Genomic DNA, 17,034 nt, shown 5'->3' with positions numbered 1-17,034 from the left:
ATTGCCTGGGCTCGTCTTGAACTCCTGGCCTCAAGTGATCCCGACGCCTTGGCCTTTCAAAGTGCTAGGATTATAGGCATGAGCCACCGCGCCTGGCCAGAAAGTATAGTTTTTAATAATATTCATACCTGCACTTCTGTAGCTCAGATCTCCAAGAATTTTATCTCCAACTTTTCGAAGTTTCCAGTGTTGCCGTAATCGCAAAAGCTCCGAATTGAAGTCTCTTTGTAGCTTGTTTTCTTGGTTTTCGGTAACTGATTTAGTCAGTCTTTCTGCCCCCTTCAATAGGATTTGTGCTGCTCCAGCAAGTGACTTCTTTTTAGATATCAACTGCAACGTCTGAGGATTCTATCGAAAACAACACAAACATGCAGTTCTGCAGGATTTTTAAATGCCTCTAAAATTACATATTTCATCAATAATACAATGAAGTGAAAGAAGAGCAAAAAAGAGGGGCAAGTACACATAACGGTGGTTTTTATAAAATAACCTTCACCTATTTATTTGTTCAACTCACCCAAAGCTTTACTTATGTTAAATCAAAAACATTACAATGGCCTCTAGTGAGAATTTACCATTGCATCAACTTTGTCCAGCCTGTTAGGTCCCCTCCTAATGTACTGCCATTCCTCTCCTTATATATTGCCGCCCCCCTATCCTGCACATACACATATAGAGTTATATATAACCTTTTTGGCACTCATTATACTTCTGATTAACATCTATAATCTCTGCTTCAATGTAACCTGCATTGGCAGAAACCGCTATATCCACAAACCCTAGAACAATGCCTGGCACATAATATTTGATTTAATGAATGAATGAATGACTGCAATGGGTATAACTGTAAAATTATCTTGTATTTTGTAGCTTACCATAGTTTGTATCTTACCATAAGCTATTAAAGTGCTTTTGGAATTAAGACTAAAATCACGAGGCATTAACTTTTTTTCTTTTGAGATGGAGTCTTGTTCCGTCGCCCAGGCTAGAATGTAGTAGCCCCATCTTGGCTCACCATAGCCTTGACCTACTGGCTCAAGCGACCCTCCCACTTCAGCTTCCTGAGAAGCTGGGACTCCAGATGCGCAACACCAAGCCTGGCTTGTTTTGTTTTTTGTTTTGGTAGAGACAGGGTCTCCCTATGTTGCCTGGGATAGTCTCAAACTCCTGGCCTCCTGTTTTGGCTCCCCAAAGTGTTGGAATTACAGGCATTAGCCACTGCGCCCTGCCATTGTTAATATTAAATGTACTTCACTGAATCCTAATTTTTTGGAAAACTGATCAGAAATCAAAATCTACATATCATATATACATACATAAATACCCACCATTACCATAATTTGTGTATTTTACTAACCAGTTTAATAAAGTTTTCTGGCTGTATGAGAGTCAAAAATCACATAAAAAGCTTCATAAAAATATCAAAATAATCTTTTGATCATATTGAGGAACGTAAATAAAAGAGTTCCTGGAGATCTTAAGAAATTCCTGGAGTCTCCTTTCTGGGAAAAGCACAGAATAGTAGAAAAGGCAGTGGGGCTATGAGTTAGGTGCTGGAGTTCTAGTCTTGGCTCTCTAACTACTGGCTTGACAGCAACTTGCACATATTACAAATCTCTTTAAGCTTTAGTTTTCTCTCTGTAAAATGAAGAAAGCCGATTTAGGGAACTCTATCAGTCCCTTAGCACAATGTTTCTAGATTCTGAAACTATTACTATGTGAGTAATTCTATTCAATTAATTGTATTTACAAATGGGTTCTAACAGTCATTACTTCCTCTCCATGACTAATTTGGTTATGGTCCTGACACTTGTTTTCCTTAAGGACCTAAGCAGCCTCAATGATTTCAGACTATTCACCAACTCCTCTTTCTGCTGCTTCTCTTTCATCTTCAAACGTTCAAAAATGGAATATATTGTTTATGAAATATCAGCAATTCTACCCAGCTCTCAATATGCTCCATAATTTGGCCTAACCTTTCTAATCCATCCCCTAAAAAAATGGAAGGAAGGATTAGATGGAAAAACAGGGACTTAGAGAAAATAACTTCTTAATTTAAGGTCACACAGTTAATGAAGGCAGAGGCAGGACTTGAATCCAGGTCTACCTGATTCCAAAGCCATTATATCATCACATTTTTGTGTAATATATCACAGACCAAGGATATATTACAATATCCTTGAGAGAGAGAGAAAAAAAGAAATACAGAAGTATTTATTACATTGAATGGCAGACAGCTCACTTAGTTTTAAAAAGACCAAGGATCCAGGCTATAAGAATTTGTTAAGATTTGGTAACCTTTAAAGTATTACTTTTTTTTTTTTTTGAAACGGAGTCTCCGTCACCCAGGCTGGAGCGCAGTGGCGCAATCTCGGCTCACTGCAACCTCTGCCTCCTGGGTTCAAGCAATTCTCCTGCCTCCACCTCCTGAGTATCTGGGGCTACAGGTGCCCGCCACCATGCCTGGCTAAATTTTGTTATTTTTAGTAGAGACAGGGTTTCACGGTTTTAGCCAGGATGGTCTCGATCTCCTGACCTCGTGATGTGCCCACCTCAGCCTCCCAAAGTGCTGGGATTACAGGCGTGAGTCACCACGCCTGGCCTTAAAAGTATTACATTCTTAACGAACCTTAACTCTTCCAAGAATCATAGGTATATAACACAAAAATAAAGGAAATGCAGTTGTATGGTTTTGTTTTAGACCAGTTAGTCTTTAAATCTTCATCTGGACTTAATTTTGCAAGAAAGGAAAATGGAACAATATGCACAAAGCCAAAAAAGGGTCCTGGGATTTAATAAATAAAATTTTATTATTCAATTAAAGTCCACAAATACCTGTTTTGGAGGAAGTGCATCCTGAGAGACAGGATCAAGAGTCATAAATTTTTTATCCCTAACAATACTGAGAACGTCATAGAGAACACACATTTCTGTCAGGGCACTTCTCAAATTGTTCCTCACTGAGTCCCAAGGCCAAAGGGAAGGTTGAAATTTTACCACTCCTAAAAAGAGAGAGAGAGAAAAAAAGAAATACAGAAGTATTCATTACATTGAATGGCAGACAGCTCACTTAGTTTTAAAAAGTACTAAAAGGAGAAATAATAAATTTAATTTCAAATTGTTCTCTTACTTATCCCATCCCCTCCACCCTTTCTTATATCTTTGTTAATATTCACATTAGCATTCCTACAATTGCAAAATGAATGACATCTATTTTCACAGGTTAAATTTATCATTACAACATTATAGAGTCAAGTATCTTTCCAAATTTATGTAAACCTTTTTAATAATCTTCTTACAGTTTTTAGAACTTGAATTTACAATTGTATACATTTTCCAAAATACAGAAAGGTACAAAACGAAAATGACCTGTAATGCCAGCCACTATTAGCATATCTTCCTTTTAACCATTAAAAAAACATATTGTTATTAAATACATGAACATTCACCATAAAGAGTTCACAAGATAAAAGAATTAGAGGGTAGAAAGTGAAAGTTTTCCTTCATTCCCCACCCCTGATTCTCTCCCCTCCTGAGAGGTAACCACTATTAACAGACAGAGTATACCCTTTCAAAGGTTTTTCTATGCACTTACATACATCTATTTCCAATTTTCTATTACTTGCTTTTTGCCCCGCCCTCACTTAATATTTCCTAGAGACACTTCCATGTTAGCACTTATAAGTCTACCTAATTCTTTTAACACTGTATGATATTCTGGAACATGGATGTACGGTATGTTTAACCTATTTAATGGACATGTAGATTGCTTCCAACAGGTAGATTGCTTCCAACAATGCTAGCAGTGGTAAACACCTTGAATATATACCCTGTATACGTGCACCTTTTTTGCAGGTTCAATTTTTAGATGTGGTAATAGTGAATCAAAGAAGATACACATTTAAAAGTTTCGGCTGGGCACAGTGGCTCAGGCCTGTAATCCCAGCGCTCTGGGAGGCTGAGGCAGGGTGGATCACCTGAGATCATGTCTTTAAGACCAGCCTGGCCAACATGGTGAAACCCTATCTCTACCAAAAATACAAAAATTAGCCGGGCAGGGTGCCGCATGTCTATAGTCCCAGATACTAGGGAAGCTGAGGTGGAAGAATCCTTGGAATCCAGGATGCAGGGGTTGCAATGAGCGGAGATCGCACCACTGCAATCCAGTCGGCGGCAGAGCAAGACTCCGTCTCAAAAAAAACAAAACAAACAAACAAACAAAAGTTAAAATTAAATTTTGGCACATACTAAACTGCCAGATTGTCTTTCAAAATCACTATCAGTTCACATTCCTAACCGTGAATATTAAAAATCTTTTCAATTTCTGCCAATTTTGTGCATGGAAAGAGTATCTTCATCATGTTTTAATTTCCCAGCCCCTACTAATGAGATTGAGTCTATGTTTTGTTTATTGGTATCTGAAGTCTCTCCTCTATGAGCTATTTATATCTTTGGCCCATTTTTCCAGGGTCATCATTTTCTTTTCAGTTTGAAGGGACTTTTTGAATACAGAAGATATAAACTAAATGTGTGTTATATGGGTAGAACTTCTCCCAGTCTGTCATTTATCTTTTTACTTTGCTTATGGCATCTTTTCCCATTGTTTTTAAATTTTATGTAAGTAATATATCTATCGTTTGTAAAGTAGGTGGGTGAGTGTGTGGTTGTGTGTGTGGCTGTTAGGGTCTTGTTCTATTACCCAGGCTGGAGTGCGGTGGCACAATCATAGCTCACTGCAGCCTTGATCTCACTGGCTCAATCCATTCTCCTCCTTCAGCCTCCCCAGTAGCTGGGACCACAGACGTGCACCACCACGCCCAGCAAATGTTTTTTAATTTGTAGAGACAGGAGCTCCCTATGTTGCTCAGGCTGGTCTTGAACTCCTGGGCTCCAGCGATCCTTCCATCTTGGACTCCCAAAATGTTGGGACTACAGGTGTGAGCTACCATGCCTGTCTCGTTATTTCCTAAATTAAGAAGATCTATCCTACTCCCAGAATAATACAACTATTCTTTCATTATTTCTTTTAACACTTTGTTTTGCTTTCTTCATTTGGCACCTCAATCCTCAAAAATTATTGTGGAAATAATTTTTGTGTGAGGTATAAAGTAGTATTTACGTTTTTCTGCAAATGGACTCCTAATAATCCTAACAGCACTGCCCTGAAAAAACATCTTTAAATTCCCATTTACACCGAGTCTGCTGCATAATTAAATTAAGAATTGTGTTTTTTTTTTTCAAAAATCCTTGACAATAATGAGAATCTGAAACCCACTCATTGTTTCTTCACTTCCCTCCTAACCAGCCCCCTTCCTTCCAGTTTTGCTTTCCCTATAATTCATTTACTGGAAAGCATCTAGAGTAACCTTTAACAAAATCATGTCTCTACTTATCCTGCGAAAGTTTGCAGTGGTCTCAACATTAGTCAAACGTTTATCATGGCCTACTGGGCTCTACAGGATCTGGACCCGCCTACCTCTTGGACCTCGTCACACATTCCAGTCAACACTGACTTCTTTTCTGTAGGTGCTACTATCATCATCCACACCGAACAAGGATGCAAAGTAACTCGCCAAAGGTCACGCAGCAGGCAAGGGGCAGAGCCCCGATCTAAGACTCTTAGCCACTAAGTGGGCCACATTAAAGGCCTTCTACAGAGAAGCATTCATTTAAACATTTCACCGTTTGACAGTGTCTCAAACGCTCCCACTCAAGGAGACCCGCAGGAGTACTGCGTAAAGTCGTGTCCTAACTTGTCCGGCAGCAACAAAAAGATGACGACCAGTATCCTTACGCTTCCACTCGTGGGACACTCAAAAGTTCTCGCACGCACAGGATCTCCCCCACCGAGGAAGAGGAGGAGGGCAGCCACCCGGGCGGGTGCTGGGACCCAGACCGGAGGACTCGGGCAGCGGATGCAGGCTTTACCTTCCTCGTCGTCCTGGTCTGCGCTGGACCCGGCGCCCGGCCAGTCCTGCGCGTCGCCCTCGGTCCCCGCCGCCTCCTCCTCCTCGGAGCCCGAACCCTGGCTGAAGTCGATCCGCTGGGCTAGACGCGCCAGATTCTGCGACATGGACAGCGGCGGCAGGTACGTCTCGGTGCCATCGAGGCCCACCTCATGGACCTGCTTCTCGCAGGCCGATTCGATGCTGATGCGCACTGCGCGCACCCCGGACATGCTGGCGGCGTCGGCCAGCGGTGGGAGGACCCCCACACAAGCCAAAAAACGAGGTACGGAGAGGAGGCCTCCCAGCGAAGAGCCGGGAACCCAGCACCCCGGAGCCGCGGTGCCTCAGAAGACCCTCGGGAAACCGAAAGCAACGCTCAGGCTGGAAACAAAAGAGCTGGCCCAGCAACTTTCCCAGAACGCACTGCAAGCTCCCCTCCCGGCGTCTTTCGGAGCAAAACTGGGCAGGCGCGGAAGCTCCTGGACTCCCGAGAGCGCTTCCGGTGAATCACCATGCAGGGTGGGGTAAACTTCCCGGCCCATAAGAAGCGTGGCCGGCAGCGGGAGGCAAAGACCGGTTCAGGAGCCGAGACTGGCTCTGTTTTTAAGCCTGCCTTTGTTTAAAAAGCGGATGAGGAAAGAAAGCCTACAGAGGCGAAAAGAGTCAAGGAAAAAGAAATTAATGGATGCTTGTATCTTAGCAATGAGAGTCCTGTTGAGAGAACTGAGATCTGATGGCGCGCGCCTGTGGTCCCAGCTACGCGGGTGGCTGAGGCGGGAGGATCGCTTGAGCCCAGGAGAAGGAAGCTGCAGTGAGCCGAGATCTCACCACTGCCTAGGCAACAGAGTGGGATCCCTTCTCAAAACGAAAGTTTTTTTTAATTAGTAAGAAACTTTTTAAAGACTATCTGAAGAGTTAGAAATTAACGGCATGGCTTGGGGGAAACAATTGTGCTTATCACCACTTAAAATTATACTAATTATTTGGTTTCATGTTATAACTCTATGACAGCCAATATTTGCAGCAGACATAATAGGCTCTGGCATGTAATAAGTACTGAATATTTATTTTATGCCCGAGTAACAATAAATAATGTTGATCTCACTTTTTTATTAGTGATGGGGTCCCGCTGTGTTGCCCAGGCTGAGTGCAGTGGTTATTCACAAGTGCTAGCAGCACACTACAGGCTGGAGCTCCTGGGCTCAAAGGGTGCTCCTGCCTTAGCCTCCTGAGTAGCTGGGACTATAGGAGTGTGTTACCATGCCTGGCCTACAAATAATATTTAAAAGATTAAGAAGAAGTGGTATAACTTCAGTCTTTGGGTCTCCAAGAATGTATTTCATTAGTAGGAAATCCACAGAAAAAGATGGATTATCTTATATTACAAACCTCTATATTTCATTTAAGGAATTATATATACTGTTTATCGTGAGTGTTGACCAGGTTTTGTTCTGACCAAGATATATCTAGGTTTTGAACTACTTTCCTAAGGTATTTAGGGAAATACAGTTGCCCTGGTGTTAGTCCCTGCTGAAGAAGAAAGCAGATGGCCGTGTGCGGAGGGGTTTGAATTTTCATGAGAGAAACCTATTTCTGGCAAGCTGCACTGTCTGTCGCACAATCATGTTTGAGAACAGTACTTGCTTTTCGTGTAAATTTGTAAAAAAAATTTTTTTAACTTTATTTTAAAATCTGATTAATAGCCAGGCACAGTGGCAGTCTAACAGCCGTGCAGACAAAAACAAGACAACAACAAATGAACATGATTCCCAGAATAAGTAACAGCTTTTGCCACCAAGTCTTCAAGATCAAAACTAGCTGCTTAGCCAGTTGTTTAAAGATGTATTGAATCTGAAAGTTTAGTTGTTGAGGTTTTCATATTATCCATTAACATAGTCACATTATCTGATTCATCTGGGATACAGACATAACACACAGTTTTTATGATAGTGCAGGTTCGTCCCTGGGCTTCAGTGAGTATGTCAAAAGTCATATGGTTTTGTAATATAGCCTTTTCAATAAGAGTAACTTTATTGTTTAATAATGGAATACCCATGTAGCTATAGTTTGGGTATAATTGGTTAGGACCTCTATATGCCAAATAACATCTTCAACACTCAGTTGTGGTATGAAGATGGAAGCTAAATGATCATACCAATGGAACACAGAATGAACCCAATGAGATCATAAATAAGGAAAATGTGCAGGTTTTGGCAAAGTACGAACTACTCGACCATATGGTTAAGCATAACCTGAAGAACATCATCCTAACTATCCTGGAAGTAACCATGGCCATAGGTTAGTGCCACATAGCCAAAATGTTCCATTTGGAGCTAATCAATAAATACATTCAATGGCATGCCAGTCAGTACTTTGTAATATAATGGTGTGAATACATAGTTCTTTGGGTATCCATCCCATATCTCCAGTGCTTTTGGGCCAGATATCTTTGGTATGATTTCTCTGTTCCCAACATAAAGGGGCAAAGTGGCTGGGCACAGTGGTTCATGCCTATAATCCTCCACTTTGGGAGAATGAGGTAGGTGGATCACCTGAGGTCAGGAATTTGAGACCAGTGTTGCCAACAGGGTGAAACCCTGTCTCTACTAAAAATACAAAAACTAGCTGGTCGTGGTGGTGCATGCCTGTAATCTCAGGTACTCAGAAGGCTGAGGCAGGAGAATCACTTGAACTCAGGAGGCAGAGATTACAGTGAGCCAAGATCTCACCACTGCACTCCAGCCTGGGCAACAGAGTGAGACTCTGTCTCAAAAAAAAAAAAAAAAAAAAAAGGTCGGGGGTTGAGGAGGCAAGGGCAAGGTGACTGAGCTGACAGAAGGAGGGGTAAGCCAGATAAAACCATCCCAAATTTGTGTTATACCATTCTGAAATCAAGGTGTCTTATCTCTTAATTGGGGCAGTGTCATTGTTTCATTACTTAGTTGGAGCAGTGCCAGCATTAAAGTTAACAACTAGTTTCTTTTACTAAGAAGCTCCTTCCATGCCTTTTACTCTGTAAAGGTTTTTTTTGTTTTGTTTTGTTTTTTTGAGATGGAGTCTTGCTCTGTCATCCAGGCTGGAGTGCAGTGGTGTGATCTTGGCTCACTGAAACCTCCACCTCCTAGGTTCAAGTGATTCTCCTGCCTCCTGAGTAGCTGGGACTACAGGTGCACACCACCACAACTGATTAATTTTTGTATTTTTAGTCGAGACAGGGTCTCACCTTGCTGGCCAAGCTGATCTCAAACTCCTGAGCTCAGTCGATCCGCCTGCCTTGGCTTCCCAAAGTGCAGGGATTATAGGCATGAGATACTGTGCCTGGCCTGTAAAGTATTATTAATAAGATAGTGACGTACTTTATCCTTCATCATTCTAGTGTCAAGCACCATGACTGTTTAACACAAATATATTTCTGATATTCTATGCAATATCTTCTCTTCTTGGAGCAATATATTTCTCTCCTTGGAGAGAAGATACCCACCAGGAAAGCCAAAACTACTGGAAAGGGGCACGAGACCACATATTCAACCAGCATTTTAAAAAATAATCTATTAGCATAGTCCTAAGCCCATTGCAAAAAGAGATTTGCTTTATGGGCAATAGTTAATGATAGTAGTGCCAATACATGAAAACTAAGGACAAAAAGAAAGAAGTTTAATGGGAGCTTGTAAAGGAAAGTCTTCCCCATGTATTAACATTTGCTAATATTAAGCATTTGTTTAGATACAGCCCTGGTTTGGAGACTTGGGTTTTAGCCACCTACATCAGATGTTATCTTGTTCTAGACCTGTCATTGACTTATTTTGAAACAGAGATCACCTTCTGGGGAAACAGTCCCTCAGGAGATGGAGCCTTCTTCAGATGAGAAATGTGGATCCAGGAGTCTATTCCAGTTTTTGTTTTTTGTTTTTTTGAGATGGAGTCTCATTCTGTCATCCAGGCTGGAGTGCAGTGATGCAATCTCAGCTCACTGCAGCCTGTGCCTCCTGAGTTCAAGTAATTCTCCTGCTTCAGCATCCCCAGTAGCTGGGATTACAGGCAGGTGCCCACCACCACACCCGGCTAATTTTTGTATTTTTAGTAGAGATGGGGTCATGCCATGCTGCCCAGAATGGTGAACTCCTGAGCTCAGGCAATCCATCCGCCTTGGCCTCCCAAAGTGCTGGAATTACAGTCGTGAGCCACCACACCCAGCCAGGAGTCTATTCCTTCTAATATAATAGCAAAAGGGTTACTAAGAAGCACTTGGTAAGAGCCCTTCCACTTGGTTGGAGAGAGTCCTTTAAAGGATGTTGTTTCCAGTAGATACAATCTCCTGGATGAAAATTGTGGGTCTTGAATTTTTCATATCCCTGGAGCCCACTAGGAAATAATCTTTCACTAGGTAATAATTTTAGTTAATTGTCTCATAAAGTTAGAATGACAAAGGGGTATGTCTCCCCTTACAGTTAAGGAGTTACCATTTCCTGGGACAGATTCATAGGTATGTGAGTTATTATTTCAAATGGGTACAACTGATGTTTTCTAAAGGGGTTGATCTTGGGTTAAACAAAGCCAACTGGCCTTGGGATCTTAAAAATTTGTTACTGGCCGGGCACAGTGGCCCAAGCCTGTAATCCCAGCACTCTGGGAGGCCGAGGTGGGTGGATCACAAGGTCAGGAGTTTGAGACCAGCCTGGCCAATGTGGTGAAACCCCTTCTCTACTAAAAATACAAAAATTAGCCGGGTGTAATACTGGGCACCTATAGTCCCAGCTACTCGGGAGGCTGAGGCAGGAGAATCGCTTGAACCCGAGAGGCGGAGGTTGCAGTGAGCCAAGATCGCACCACTGTATTCTAGCCTGGTGACAGAGAGAGACTCCGTCTCAAAAAAAAAAAAAAAAAAAAAAAAAAAGACTTGTGTTATTTTTTGTCAATTTAGTGTTTTCTTTTTGTAAGGACAGGATCTCACTATGTTGCCCAGGCTGGTCTGGAGCTCCCAGGCGCAAGGTCTGGAGCTCCTGGGCTCAAGCCATCTTCCTGCCCTCGCCCTCCCAAAGTGCTGGGATTACAGATATGAGCCACTGCGCCCAGCCCAGCTGAGTCTTAATTATTCCATATGTATGCCCCACCAATCCAGATAATTGGGAATGATAAACACAATTAAAGTGCTGGAGGATGGACCAAATTCTACATACTGACTGAATTCTGTCCAATAAAATGAGTACCTCAGTCTCTATTGAGTTCTAGAGGAACTCCCTGAGTTGGAATAATCTTTTCTATAAGAATTTTACTTACTGCTGGCTGGGCACGGTGGCTCAAGCCTGTAATCCCAGCACTTTGGGAGGCTGAGGCGGGTGGATCATGAGGTCAGGAGATCGAGACCATCCCTGGCTAACATGGTGAAACCCCGTCTCTACCAAAAATACAAAAAACTAGCTGGGCGTGGTGGCGGGCGCCTGTAGTCCCAGCTACTCGGAGGCTGAGGCAGGAGAATGGCGTGAACCCAGGAAGCAGAGCTTGCAGTAAGCCGAGATTGCGCCACTGCACCCCAGCCTGGGCGACACAGCGAGACTCCCTCAAAAAAAAAAAAAAAAAAAGAATTTTACTTACTGCTAAGGAGGTCGCTCTTTGGCATGGAAATGCTTCTACTCAATGAGAAATGTGCAAATCACTAAAACTTGTATCCTTGTGACTCTGTCAGCTGAACAAAATCTAATTGCTATACTTCCAAGTGGTCTTCAAGTAAAGGAAAATATCCTTGGGAACTGTGTAAAAGGTTTCCCTGGATTACATTTTGGGCAGATAGGGCAGAAATTGTATACCTTATGAGTTATAGTCAGAAAGGGTTCCAAAAATATTGTTTTCCCCAAGCAACTATTTTATCAGGGCTCCAATGAATTAGATCATGTACATAGGTTAAAAATGATTACTGTGAGGGTGGGTGCGGTGGCTCCTGCCTGTAATCCTAGCACTTTTGGAGGCTAAGGTGGATGGATCACTTGAGCCCAGGAGTTCAAGACCAACCTGGGCAACATGGTGAAACCCCATCTCTACAAAAAATACAAAAATTAGCTGGGCATGGTGGCATGTTCCTGTGGTCCCAACTATGCAGGAGGCTGAGGTGGGAGGATGACATGAGCCCAGGAGGCAGAGTTTGCAGTGAGCTGAGAATGCACCGCTGCATTCTGGGTGGCAGAGCGAGACTCTGTCTCCAAAAAAAAAAAAAAAAAGATTACTGTAATTCAACAGAGAATATAGGCAAATTGTTTGGCCCATGCCATACCTCATCTTTGATAGAGTATGTTCCCCACTTTGTTTTCTGGTCTATCCAATGGGTTCCTGATTTTAACTTTTTTTTTTTTTAAGAGACAGGGTCATTCTCTGTTGTCCAGAGTGGAGTAGAGTGGCACAGTTACAACTTACTGCAGCTGGTCTCAAACTCCTGGCCTCAAGGGATCCTCCCATCTAGGCCTCCCAAGGTTCTGAGATTACAGGCATACGCCACCACAGCTAGTATATGTATTCTTTTAAAACAAAACAAGCCAGACACCCTGCATTGGACTAAAGAAAATCAGTTAACATTGAAAGGGATTAAAAAGGGCCTTAGAGATGCCCCAGGGTGGGACCCCCAAGTTATAATATTCCATTTTCATAGTTTGTTTTTGAAAATCAGGGAAACACCTTAGACATTCTGACATAAAAACAGGGAGCCCAAAACAGACCTATAGGCTACTATAGTCAGCAACTGCACCTTTTTGCTAAAGCATTGCCCCCTTGCATGAGGGCAATAACTTTCCACTGCTTTGTTAGTAAGAGCCACCAGAGAAATAGTGATGGGAATTTCCTGTCAGTTCCACATTCTGTGAAAGCACTTCAAAACTGGCACCACACTCAACATTATTCTGTCATCAGACTACTTATGAAGTTCTTTTTTCTGGACCTCATATTACAATCTTTAGGTGCAATAATCTAAACTCTGCCATTCTTCTGCGAGATGAGATGTTGCACAATTGCATAATCTTTATTTTTATTTTACTTTATTTTTTTCAAGGCAGAGTCTTGCTCTGTCACCCAGGCTGGAGTGATCTGGTCCCAGGAGCCCCCCCAACCAGGGAAGGGCCATGAGCTGGACAGAGGGGAGCCCCAGGTCACCCTTGAGTGCCAGGGCCATGTGGGGAGCTCACAGCAACCCCTGCCCTGATGCTGGCCTGGGACTAGCAAGGACCTGGAGCTCCTGTCCCAGACTGCAGGGGACCTGGCTGGGGCTTCATGCTCCACAGAACTGGTGGGAGCTGCGAGCAGGCAGCAGCGCCCATCCCCCATCCCCCACCCCCACCCCAGGTGCAACTGCAGCTGCCCAAGTCAGGGCTGTGGACTCAGGCCTACCTGTGTTCTTGGGGGTCGGGAGCAGGCAGGCACCCTGCATGCCCCACACCCCCAGACCCGGGCCTCTCTGTACTCTTGGAGGCCTGGGAAGTACCCCAACCCCATTGTCTCAGAAGTGACTGCTCCCACTGCCTGGCTTCTCTCTGCTGTTGGCACCTGCTCTGATCTGAGAGCAACATAGGGCCCAGCTGGGGTTCTGTCACAGCCCAGCCAGGTGTGCACACACTAGGGGCAGTGCTGACATGCCAGCCCCCTGCTGCCTTGGCCCCTCCAGACTTTGGGCACCAACAAGCATAGTAGGGTAGCCGAGGTGGGCGCTGAGGGTGGTTCAGCACTGGCCTACAGGTGCCCCTTGGCTTGAGCAGCCTGGGCACCATGGACAGCGGCAGGAGGCAGACAGGCTTCTGGGCAGAAAAATGTGGGTCCCCGGTGAGGCCCCACCTTCAGGCCAGAGAGGGCCTGAATGCTGGGGGCCAAACTGCCAGTCCTGGGAACCAGAGTGAAGACTTGTGGTGCCTTTTCTTGGCCCATCCATGGCCACCCTTGGACCAATGAGTGCATACTTCTTCCTCTCTGAGGCCCATAAAAGCCCCAGGCTCAGCCAGAACAAAGCAGAGGACAGAGAGATAACAGGACAACCTGCCTACAGAGAGGAACCACCAACTCTAGAGCCTCCTCTCTGGTGAGAGCTACAGGTGATGAGACAGCCAGCTGCAGAGAGGAGCTACTCTCTCTGCTGAGAACTGAACAATTGCTGGGATGACCTGCCTGCAGAGAGGAGCTACCCTCTCTGCTAGGAGCTGAACACTCATCAGGACACCCTGTCTATGGAAAGGAGCTGCCCACTGCAGGTCTCCTCTGAGCTCTTCTAATGCTCATTGAAGCTCCTTTTCATCTTGCTCACCTTTCACTTGTCTGCATACCTCATTCTTCCTGGTTGCAAGACAATAACTTCGGACTCGTTGAAAGGCAAGACTTAAAGAGCTGTAACACAAACAGGGCTGAAACATGCCCCTTGCTCACCACATTGTGGGTGGAGAGAAGAAGAGCTGCAGCCCTTTGGGGAGGCCAGACCTGGAAACTCCCTGAGCCAGGGTTGTGACTCCCTCTTTGGGGCCTGTGGTTCCTGATGTCTCCAAGCTTCCGGGCACCACTGCATTCCCTAGTGCCAGCTGGGGAAGCAGCTTGTGGTGCACCTGGTCCAGCCAGCATGTCTGACTGTGCAGTAGCTGGATCCCTTGTTTGCTCAGACAGCCCTCACCTCTCCATGCCTGACTCACAGTCTTTCTTGGAGGCATGGGAGCAAAGCTCAAGCAAAGGCACTACCAGCCACAGGTTTCCAGCCAGAAAAGTGACACCCCAAACATCCCATAACAAAACTCCTGGGCTTAAGCAATCCTTCCACGTGGGCCTTCCAAAGTGCTGGGCCTACTGGCATTAGCCGCCATGTCCAGCCCATTGTTTAATTTTCAAGTGTTCTGAAAGGGATGCTTTTTGTTTTTCATGCAAAGTTTTATATTTTGTAATTGTATGGGAAACAGGCTCTTGTGCTAAGTCTTGGTGCTGGGCAATGCTTATTCCATCTTGGCCAGCACCAGAAGTTCAAATTCATGTATTTTTTTTTTTTTGAGATGAGGTGTATTAGAGTTCTCTAGAGAGACAGAATAGGATAGATGTACATATGAAGGGGAGTTTTTAAATAGGATAGATGTATATATGAAGGGGAGTATTGACTCACACAATCACAAGGTGAAGTCCCATAATAGGCCATCTGCAAGCTGAGGGGCAATGAAGTCAGTCTGACTCCCAAAACCTTGAAAGTAGGGAAGCCGACAGTGCATCCTTCAGCCTGTGGCCAAAGGCCCGAGAGCCCCTGGAAAACCACTGGTATAAGTCCAAGAGTCCAAAAGCTGAAGAATTTGGAGTCTGATGTTTGAGGGCAGGAAGTATCCATCATGGGAGACACATACAGCCTGGAAGACTCAGCAAGTTGGCTTCTCCCACCTTCTGCCTGCTTTTTTTTCTAGCTGCACTGGCAGTTGATTGGATGGTGCCCACCCACATTGAGGGTGAGTCTGCCTTTCCCAGGCCACTGACTCAAATGTTAATCTCCTTTGGCAACACCCTCACAGACACATTGAGGAATAGTACTTTGCATCTTTCAATCCAATCAAGTTGACAATATCAACCATCACACAAGGTGTCATTCTGGTCACCCAGTGCAAAGGCAGGATCTCAGCTCATTGCAGCCTCTGCTTCCTGGGCTCAAGCGATCCTCCAGCCTGAGCCTTCTAAGTAGCTGGGACTGCAGGCATGCACTACCACACCTGGCTATTTTTTTGTGTTTTAGGTAGAGACAGAGTTTCTCCATGTTGCCCAGGCTGATCTCAAACTCCTGGGTTCAACAGATCTGCCCACCTCAGCCTCCCAGAGTGCTGGGATTACAGTTGTGAGCCACTGTGCCTGGCCCATGTGTTCTTTAGTAAATTTCTCTTGTGTTTATGATATTCGATTTCCTCTAATGTGTTGTCAAAAGAAAAATTTTAGACAAATTAAACGGAGCTTAATTGAGCAAAGAACAATTCTTGAATTGGGCAACCCCCAGAACAGAATAGGTCCAGAAGTGACTCCAGTGCTGCCAGATGGTTGGAGAGGATTTAAGGACAGAAAAAGGAAAGTGGCTTACACAAAATGGAAGGGAGGTACAGGAACAGTTGGATTGGTTACAGCTTAGCATTTGCCTTATTTGAAGGTGGTTCAAACAGTTGGCCACCTGTGAGTGGCTGGAGTATGGCTGCTGTGATTGGTTGAGACTTGGCTACTTGTTACAAGAGTAGGTTACAGTCTGTGAACCCAAAATATCTGAGACAGGTCTCAGTCAATTTAGAAAGTTTAATTTTCCAAGGTTAAGGATGCCCTGTGACACAGCCTCAGGAGGTCCTGACGACATGTGCCCAGGATGGTCAGAGCACATGTTGGTTTTGTACATTTTAGGGAGATATGAGACATCAATTAATCTGTGTAAGATATACACTGGTTCCGTCAGATAAGGCGGGACAACTCTATGTGGGGACATCCAGGTTAGAAGCAGATAAAGAGGTAAAAGGAAAAGGTTGCATTCTTTTGAGTCCTTGATCAGACTTCCACTTAATACACAATTTAGTTTGGCTCAGTGAATGTGCATATTGTTTTTACATAAACAGGAGGGCAGAGAAAGCAATCAGATATGCATTTGTCTCAGGTGAGCCTCAGAGGGATGACTTTGAGTTCTGTCTGTCCTTTGTCCACAAAGTACTGTGGACAATTGTGAGGGAGGTATATAGCTTTTTATCTATGTAGCTACCTTATTTAGGAATAAAATGGGAGGCAGGTGTCTGACATATTTCCCAGCTTGACTTTTCTTTCGGCTTAGTGATTTTAGGGTTCCAAGATTTATTTTCCTTTCACAAATCCATTTACACATCCAGTTAGATTACATTTCACTAGGTATGCAGAAACCTTTAGGCCAACTTAAAATATGTAAGGAGGCAGCTTTAGGCTAAACTTAATTTAACAGTGTACAGTACAATATAGGGCAATACTGGCTGGGTACGGTGGCTCATGCCTGTAATCCAAGAACTTTGGGAGGTGGAGGCAGGCAGATTACTTGAGGTCAGGAATTCGAGACCATCCTGGCCAACATGGCAAAACCCCATCTCTACTAAAAATACAAAAATTA

General features: G+C 44.1%; 1 protein-coding gene across 3 annotated transcripts in view; it reads right to left on the bottom strand.

Annotated features, from left to right (window-relative positions):
* The window catches only part of MED17 (mediator complex subunit 17), a 30,752-nt gene extending 24,344 nt beyond the window's left edge, over nucleotides 1-6,408 (bottom strand). For 2 of the 3 annotated variants that reach the window (XR_012423610.1, XM_045371161.3), the window contains exons 1-3: nucleotides 5,929-6,408; nucleotides 2,836-3,002; nucleotides 129-348 (exon numbers count right to left, since the gene is read on the bottom strand). Coding sequence is in view for 2 of the 3 variants with exons in the window: in XM_045371161.3 (XP_045227096.1) it covers nucleotides 129-348; nucleotides 2,836-3,002; nucleotides 5,929-6,178 (637 nt within the window). In the remaining variant the exon portion in view is untranslated. Of the gene's footprint in view, nucleotides 1-128; nucleotides 349-2,835; nucleotides 3,003-5,476 lie in introns of all 3 variants that reach the window. The other variant, XM_074015073.1, reaches the window with a different exon arrangement.
* Between the last annotated feature and the right edge of the window lie 10,626 nt (nucleotides 6,409-17,034).

The sequence above is a fragment of the Macaca fascicularis genome, chromosome 14 (assembly GCF_037993035.2).
Source record: "Macaca fascicularis isolate 582-1 chromosome 14, T2T-MFA8v1.1".
Lineage (NCBI taxonomy): Eukaryota > Metazoa > Chordata > Mammalia > Primates > Cercopithecidae > Macaca > Macaca fascicularis.
This window is presented reverse-complemented; position numbering and strand designations above follow the sequence as displayed.